This window comes from Chrysochloris asiatica, unplaced genomic scaffold (genome assembly GCF_000296735.1).
Source record: "Chrysochloris asiatica unplaced genomic scaffold, ChrAsi1.0 scaffold00149, whole genome shotgun sequence".
In the NCBI taxonomy this organism is placed as follows: Eukaryota; Metazoa; Chordata; class Mammalia; order Afrosoricida; family Chrysochloridae; genus Chrysochloris; species Chrysochloris asiatica.
The window spans coordinates 5746910-5756044 of record NW_006408667.1 but is presented as its reverse complement, the minus strand read 5'-3'; the positions used below and the strand labels follow the sequence as shown (position 1 = coordinate 5756044).

Sequence of the window (9135 nt, the reverse complement as noted above, 5' to 3'; positions counted from 1 at the left end):
TAAAATCATCTAGAGAAAAATGCCTGAAAGTCTCTTTCTCTCATACTTAAAATCAAAGCTGTCTTCAATTATCTGCTGGTAGATTTAATCTATATATTAGTAAATTACAACATCTTTAAAGCTTTTAATATTGAGTAAACATTGTCCTGAATTGTTACAGATTCTTGTGATTTCTGTTAGCATTTCCTGTGTTGGGCTGCCTAGGTACTGAGGTGCTGAGGTTGTTGGAGAGGATACAGCTGGAGCCACTAGTGCATATATATTAGGGAGAATTCATAAAAATACAACAGTAGAGCTTAGGTCATATTATTACTGTGAGTGAGCAGTGACCAATAGAAAGGGAGGAAGAAGGTCCAAGAAAGCTGAAGTAAGCTGTCTTCTGCAACCCTGTCAAAGTGGAAGCAACAGATCAAAAGGTGTTCGTGGTAACGGGTCAGAGCAGGTTTACTTTTTCTATTAGGAAGCTTGAGAGCATGCAATAAAAGTCAAGTGTTTTCAGTCAGTTTGATCTTTAAACTGATTTTTAGCAAACTTCAGACCCAGATCCAGGACTCAACGGTATATTTCTGGAGAGCAAGGTAAATGATTTTGCATCTTTTAAACTCTGAAAGTTAATAATGCAAAGTTCTGGTTCATTAGAAGTAGGGTTGCAGCTGCAATACCTAAAACAAATCCTTATTCTGATTTTTATTTTTTGAATGTGTCTCTGTTGAAAGTTGTCCATAGCAGCATTCAGCAATTGTAGCAAATTTGACAGCTTGTGGGAGCAGCTCTGCACTTGTCATTTTCAGCAATTAAATGGCAAAACTGAAAGTCAGCTTTTTGTAAATGATGCTGATTTTATCTTTCACAAGGAATCAGTAAGATTCTTTCCTTATCAAATCATTTAACTAAATGTAAGTTGGTCAGAATGTTATTGCTTACAGCTTCCCCCCATTAGACTAGTTCTTTATACCTGTAACTTTGATGTTATTGGCAATAGGGGATCATATCTTTTTAAATTCATTAAATGTCAATTCATGTTTATCTATTCTTCTGTTATTAGCCAGTTGACTCAAGGGCAAATAATTATAACAGCAACACTGAAGTTATATAAATAACGGAGCTTTCTCTGTATTTTAAGAACACTAAAAAATCAACCACAATAATGCCTGAGGGGAATGTATTATTTATGCAGTTGTGAGATATACACAAGTATATATAAATAGTTTGCAATTCAATCTTGACTGAACAATTAGTTTCCATACCTATACTAGAAAGTAGAGCAATAGAACATAAAACTATTTACACATTTTTTTTTCAGATTTTGAAACCTCCATCCAGGACAAGCTATTAAAATGCTCTTTGATCTCTTTAGTTCTTTGGTTCAAGGGCCAAAGGGCCTGAGAAATTTCATCCAGATGTTCTGCTCATTTCAGAGTAAATGTAGAAGCATGTCCTTACATTTTAGGAATAACAGAGACTAACAAAACTTTGCTTTCCATTTCTCAACTTTTATTGTAATGCAGTTAAAACTAAAAGTTGCAAGTTATATTTGTCTTCATTTAAATTTAAAAAGGAGGGGTAAATAAGTTCCAGTGTTTGCAAAATAATTTGTACATTGTGCTTACTAGATATGTGTGATATATTAATTAATATCTATTTATAATCTATCAAATAATATAAAACCTCTTTGCTGTTGTTTTTAAGTGCCATTGAGTCAGTTCCCATTCACAGCCACCCAAATCTCTTTACCTCTCCCTAAAAGAAGCAATATTTATTGATCATTGTGATTCATATATTTATCTAAAGTCAAGATCATTTAACAACTAATGAGTGTGTCCCCTTATTCTAGGTACTATAATGGCAACCACAATCTATTTCATCATCTGGACATTATTCATAACTGATAGAGCATGGACTCGGAGTGTGAGACAGGTTCATGAGGTGAATGAGTCTGAGGATTGGGCTGTAGATGACTTTGATTGTCCCATGGAATGTTTCTGTCCCCCCAGTTTTCCTACTGCTTTATACTGTGAAAATCGAGGTCTGAAAGAAATCCCTGCCATCCCTTCAAGGATCTGGTATCTTTATCTTGAAAACAATCTTATAGAAACCATTCCTGAGAAGCCATTTGAGAATGCCACCCAGCTGAGATGGATAAATCTAAACAAGAACAAAATAACCAATTATGGGATAGAAAAAGGAGCTCTGAGTCAGTTGAAGAAGTTGCTTTTCTTATTTCTGGAAGATAATGAACTGGAGGAGGTACCTTCCCCATTGCCAAGAAGTTTAGAGCAATTACAACTAGCTAGAAACAAAGTGTCCAGAATTCCTCAAGGGACCTTTAGCAATCTGGAGAATCTGACCCTTCTTGACCTGCAGCACAATCAACTTTTAGACCATGCCTTTCAAAGGGACACCTTTAAGGGACTCAAGAACCTCATGCAGCTAAATATGGCCAAGAATGCCCTAAGAAATATGCCACCAAGATTACCAGCCAATACAATGCAATTGTTTTTAGATAACAATTCCATTGAAGGAATACCAGAAAATTATTTTAATGTGATTCCTAAAGTAGCTTTCCTGAGATTAAACCACAACAAATTATCAGATGCAGGTCTACCTTCACGTGGTTTTGATGTATCATCAATTCTAGATCTTCAATTGTCTCACAACCGGCTCACAAAAGTTCCCCGAATCAGTGCTCATCTGCAGCACCTTCACCTTGATCATAACAAAATCAAAAGTAAGTAATCATCAGGATGTGCTCATGGTCATTACATTTACTGTAGGTCTCCTTTAAAGTAGAAACTGTGAGCTTTTGGTCTTTTATTCTCCCTAAGAAATGTACCCTTAACTTTAAAAAAATACGTTTCCAATTTCCAAAACTATATTTTATCTCTTTATAGATAGGCTTAATGTACTGATAAGACCTAATCTGCAAATTGCAGATTTAAAAGGAGACTTTAGAAATTTACAGAAGGTTGATACCTACTGGAGAAACGTAATCATTCTATCTTCTTCTGCTCTGAGGAGGTTGTGTTGTTTCTACATCTCACTGGTTAGACTTTTAAAAAAATGTGCAATAGGCACAAACAGTCTCGTGACAAGTAATAGAGGTAATATGTCACCAAGAATTCACCCCTCTTACAAAAAATATAGGACAGATGATACCTATAACTGTCATAGTTAGAGTCTTTGTTTTCAGGTATTTTTCAAAGCTTAGTGTACACAGATTGGTGGGCCTACCTCCAGAGTTTCTAATTCAGTAGGTCTTGGGTGGGACCCCAGAAATTTTTAGTTTTAACAAGTTCCCAGATGATCATAGTACTGTTTTTCTGTCAACCACAAAGTGGCTTGGTGGTATAAGCACTGGATTGCTAACCACAAAGTTGGCAGTTCAAACCCACCAGCTGCTCTGTAGGAGAAATATGAGGCTATCTTCTCCCATAAAGATTTTCTGTCTCAGAAACTCTCTATAGGGTCACTGTGTGTCAGAATGAACTCTGAGGCAGTGTTTTCTATTCTCCCTCTCTGTCTTTATCTCTCTCTCTCAGGACCATGCTTTGAGAATCACTACAGTAGTTTAAATGGACTTCTGGTGTGGCACTGTGGATCAGCACTGGACTGCAAACCACAAGGTCAGCAGTTCAAACCCACCAGCTTCTCCTTAGAAACCCTATCCTGGGTTGCTGTGAGTCAGAACTGACTCAGTGGCACTTACCAACAACAATAGTAGTTTAAACCTTTGCTCCATTGGAATGGAAACAAACTTCCTGGAAGGTGGCAACTTTTGAGGACTAGTGACAATGAGCAATTTGCTCCTTTCATGACAACAGGTTTCTATAAAGTAGAAAGAAGTCTTGGTGTGGCACTGTAGAATAAGCACTGGGTTGTAAAGTTGGTTTGAACTGCAAGGTTGATGCTACAAGCTCACCAGCTGCTCCTCAGAAACCCTATACAGGGTCACTATGAGTCAGAAGTGACTCGATGGCAATTAACAACAACAAAGGTAGAAAAAGAGTGAATGTAAAATGTCTTGGAGGCAGAGGTTCCCTGAAGAAGGAAATGCTTATAGAAATAAGAGGCTGGGAACATTAAAGACAAATTTAGCATCTTCACAATTATTCCTGAGACCAAGCTTGGTATAAAAGTCGGCAATATTTTGTTCCAGGCACAGAAGTGCTGACACCCAGCCTGGAAACTATCCATGCATCTTTAACCCCAGCACAAGCTCTTTAAAGCAGAGAATCTTGGGGAGATACTACCTGAACAACTTTTAAAAATACGATTACAAGGTGAGATTCAGTCTTGATAAGAAAGTAACACAGGTAATTTTCAGAGAGTTCTGTTGCTTCATTATTGTTCAATATAAGTTTCCTCTAAGAAAATAACCACATAACACACCATTTATTTAAAATGTACAATTTTTGCCCCCCTCCCCCCCACACACACACACTGGAAACTATTCACTTATTCAAGATTTTCTTTTTCTTTCTTAATTTCTTTTTGTGGGGGAGTTTGTTTTGTTTTGTTTTGCTAATAGCATTAAAATCTAGAAACTAAAAGGCAGGCTGTTGCCACAGCAATTGTTTTTCCATGGCAATAATATAAATTGTTTAAATCCTATAGTCAAAAGCAAAAGATATTACAGAAAAGTTTTGTTAGGAGATGAATCTATTTAGCTGAATAAAGTAGACTGAAACTAGACAGTATTGACCTATACATATGCAGTTTCTCCTGCTGAAAGTTCTAGGCTCCTATAATGCCTTCTTTATCTGACCATATAAGCCTCACACACATTGATGTGGGAAGTCCATTCAAAGCGATTCCTGAAAGAGCCCTACTTGTGATTTGGGGTTCTACCCTGAGCATTTTAGAGTGATGGTATTTAAGAGAGAGGTGGGAATATTCAACACACAGTTGAGTACCTCTACCAAGCACATGCTTATATATACAAAGTTATTCAAAGAAGAATATGTTCCACCTATGTTTTAGAGAGTTTTAATTTTTTTTCTCATATGTTAATATTTTTTAATATTTCTCACACTTCAGTGTGAATCAGAAAGAGCTAGAGAGCTTGATAAAACACAGATAACTGGGCCTTATACCCATATTTCTGACTCAGTAGATCTGGGGTGTGGCCCAATAAGTTAGGTCCTAGATAGTATTGATGCTGCTGGTCCTAGAAAATGTGAAGACTACAGATTTACTCAATCCTTACCAGAAGTGGGTAAGGAGGAGCTGAGGCTTTTTAGGGTGAAAAATATTTGTCCAAATCTAAGGAGTTCTTGTGTGGTGCTGTGGGTTAATGTGCTGGACTGTAAAGTTGATTTGATCAGCAAGGCTGGTGGTTCAAGCTTACCAGCTGCTCCTTGAAAACCCAATATGGGGGTCACTATTAACTGCCTTGATGGCACTTAACAACCACAACAAAAGAGAAAATGCTTAGCCAAGGTCTAAGTGAGATTTTCTCATTTTAAGCATCGTCATCTTTTAAGACATAAGACACAAGTATAATCGCAGTGCACTTTTCCTCAGTCTCAAGAAATTAACAAAATTTTGACCTATAGAGCTAAGAATAACATTGGTAGTCACAACATTAACAAGGAGGAGTTGATTTATTTGCTTCTTAATGTAGGTATCAGTATGATTATTGCAGTGTTCTAAGAAAATAAGCACAAAATCCAAATATTCCTGGCTCATATTATTAGCACATAGTTATATCACACTGTGTTATAACTTTTTTAAGTACTTAGTTCTTCTTGCCACATAATCTACTATGTTGTTGTTGTTAAGTAACATTGAGTCAGTCCAGAGTCATAGCAACCCTGTATAGGGTTTCGAAGGAGCAACTTGTGAGTTTGAACCGCCGACCTTGTGGTTTGCTGTCCAGTGCTGATCCTACAATCCAGTGCTGATCCCATTCTACTATGTGTTGTTAAGTGCCTATGAGTGGGGTCCAATTCATAGCAACCCTGTATATGGTTTCCAAGGAGCAACTTGTGGGTTTGAACTGCCAGCCTTGTAGTTTGCAATCTACTGTTGATCTTACAGTCTAGTCCTGATCCTAATCTACTATGTTGTTGTTAAGTGCCCTCAAATGGGTTTTGATTCACAGCAACCCTGTATAGGGTTTCCAAGGTGCAGCTGGTGGATTTAAATCACAGACCTTATGGTTCAAACCAACATTGCAGTTGAGTGCTTCTTCTACAGCGCCACACCAGGAGTTTAATCTACTATGTTTTTGCTGTTAGGTGCCATTGGGTCAGTACCGACTCATAGTGATACAACAGAATGAAACACTGCCTGGTCCTGGGCCAACCTCATAATCGTAGATACTTTTGAGCCCATTGATGCTGCAACTCTGGCAATCCATTTCACCATGTTGCTGTTGTTGTTGTTGTTATGTGCCGTGGAGTTGGTTCTGACTCATAGAAACCCTGTACACCGTTTCCAAGATTATAAATCTTTATGGGAGTAGAACGCCTCATCTTTCTCCTATGGAACAGCTGATAGTTTCGAACTGCTGACCCTGAGGTTTGCAGCCCGATTCATAACCACTATGTCACTAGTAATTTATTTCTAATAAGATGCCTTTTATATAAATGGTCGTGAGAATTTATTAGAGAGTGAACTTGAGGTATGTAACACTATTGCAATATATATGTATCTTTCTGAATATATCAAGGGACTTTATAATTGGCAAATATTTCATATATTTAAATGAGAAAATCCCCTGGTACTCTTTCTGAAATGTCATAATTAGTTTATGAAAATATAGTTAAGATTTTAGATACTTGTTTTTTACATTTCTCTTATTCAGGCATGCATTGATGAAGAGACATGAGGGTGATAAACAGAATAGAAAATGGCACATTAAAAGGGACACATTCTTCACATGTCCCCACACCCTCACCTCCTTCTGCAAGGGACCTTATGGAGTGGGAAAGGATGAGGCTGGTATTCAGCTGTATCTGACCTGAAGCAATACATTGTTTACATTACTCTCAATTATTGCTTCCTTAATGTGCAGGGACAGATAATAATATTGATTCAAAAAGATTCTGTGATGAAAGTGTGATTATGTATGCAAAAAGAGCTTTATAATCACAAAACTGTTATACAAATATGAGTCATATTTTATCAGATTGTACTCATAAAATAGCATAGGTCAGAACAATACAACTTTACTATAAACATAAAATAATTCAATACCATATGAATACATATGAACCAGTAGAGGAGGGTTGAGGCTTAAAGTAAGTTTGCCTAATCAGAGAAATATCTTGCTTGAAATAGCTCATAAAAGGACTTAACTCAGTATACAGTTTCGTGATCAAGATCAACTATTTCAGACTGACCGTATTAGGCTAAAGAATACACAGTCTTTTCTGAAGTTTACCAATTTAATAGGCCTTCCCTCTTATTCTCCTCTGAAATCTCAGCATAGGCATTGGTGCCAAGGACTCTGATCCAAGGCAGATGTGTGATTTCTCACATTTTAGCCATCTGAAAAGACTGATGGGATGCTTCCTGGCTGAGTTCTTTGTGACTCAATTCTTGGCAAATGTTTCTTTTCCAATTAAGTGTACTTAAGTATAGAGATTCAAGATTGTATTCTAGAAGTATAACATATGTGAAGCTATGTTAATTGCACTATTTTCTTTCTTTTCAATTGGCTTCATGCCCTGGTAATTTGAAATTGTGCATCTTTTAGTGTAGTTTTCAAACATTTTTGCTTATATTAGAATAATTTCCTGCCTGGTAACTATTCATTCTTCGGTCCATCCATGCATCCATGGATTCATCTATACCTTCATCCATCAATCCTTCCCTCCAGTCTGCCAGGCACATACCCATTCATTTAAGTTATAATCATTAGTAGCTATGGGGTTGATTCAAATGCATAGTGACCTCATGTGTGCAGAATAAAATGCTTTTTTGAGTTTTCAAAGTTGTGACCTTTCAGAAGCAGATTGAGCAACTTCTAGACTAGTAGTCAATCATTTAACTGTTTTTGCCACCAGGCCTGCACTATCCTTTCTATCTCTAATGGTCTAAATAGGACATCGTATATAATAATCCAGACATGCTCTATCTTATATGCAAGCTTAGAAAGCAATGGCAATATCTTCCCTTTGTTCCCATCACAGTTCCTAACAACATTTCTTTTCCATTACCCTGTGTTAAATATAGCGGGGTGTGCAGGGAAATTACTAAATATGTTGCATGTTTATTCATGGTTATTCCACAAAACAGATACGGTCAATCTTTAACAGTAACTTATATATATTTTGCTCTTATTGAACAGACCACCAGATCCTCCATAGGACTGTTGCAATAGCTTCTTGGTCATGCTGTTTGAATTTCTCTTGTGTTCCTATTTGTTCACCCATGTTACCTTTGTCTCCATAGGTGTAAATGTCTCTGTAATATGTCCTACTCCTTCTGCTGTGCCTGGAGAACAAGACTTATTCAGTTATGGACCTCGTCTTAGCTACCTGCGTCTGGATGGAAATGAAATCAAACCACCAATCCCAATGGACTTAATGACCTGTTTTGGGCTCCTCCAGGCAGTCATTATTTAAGCACATCAGCAATCTAAAAAAGGCTTAAAAAGTTAATATTCCTGCCCAACCCCCCAAAAAATGTTATCCTTCATAGGTTTAGAAAACACACAATAATAATTGCTTTTTTCTACGATATTCAGTTGTGCACCTTATTTTTTCTATTAGTTTCCAGTGACAAGATGCATTTGCCAATGAAATGCAGCATAGGCATTCACTTTTCTTTAACAAAGAAGACACAGAGCAAATTTAACAACTTAAAGATAGTTCTTTACAACTCTTTCACAGCTTATTCATTAACATCAAGAAATGAAATTGCATTGTTATACAATAAAAAATATGTGTGTTTGCTCTAAAGTACATATGTAGATGTTCCGGTTACAGTTACAGTATATATATATATATATCATATTGAAACAAGAGGTGGACAGGTCTGAGGATAATTTTTAAAATAAAATCTTACTTTATCCTAGTTATAATGAGATAACTACATATTAAAAAGTAGTTTTTACACGAGTATGGTTGTTTAGCTCAAAAATGCTTTGGCAATGAATCAAATGCATCATAATAACAGTTCTGTCAT

At 36.6% G+C, this 9135-nt stretch overlaps 1 protein-coding gene across 1 annotated transcript; it reads left to right on the top strand.

Moving 5' to 3' along the window:
* The first annotated feature begins 344 nt into the window (after positions 1-344).
* KERA (keratocan) lies at positions 345-8573 on the top strand. Its single transcript, XM_006870719.1, has 3 exons — positions 345-578; positions 1835-2728; positions 8401-8573. The coding sequence occupies exons 2-3, from the start codon at positions 1843-1845 to the stop codon at positions 8571-8573; spliced, it is 1059 nt and encodes a 352-aa protein (XP_006870781.1). The 5' UTR covers positions 345-578; positions 1835-1842.
* The last annotated feature ends 562 nt before the right edge of the window (positions 8574-9135 follow it).

Bases quoted from the DNA above. Each gene is read 5' to 3' on its own strand.
- KERA (XM_006870719.1), top strand. From the start codon at position 1,843: ATGGCAACCACAATCTATTTCATCATCTGGACATTATTCATAACTGAT. The intron at 2,729-8,400 runs GTAAGTAATCAT...TTGTCTCCATAG, and splicing joins TGATCATAACAAAATCAAAA to GTGTAAATGTCTCTGTAATA.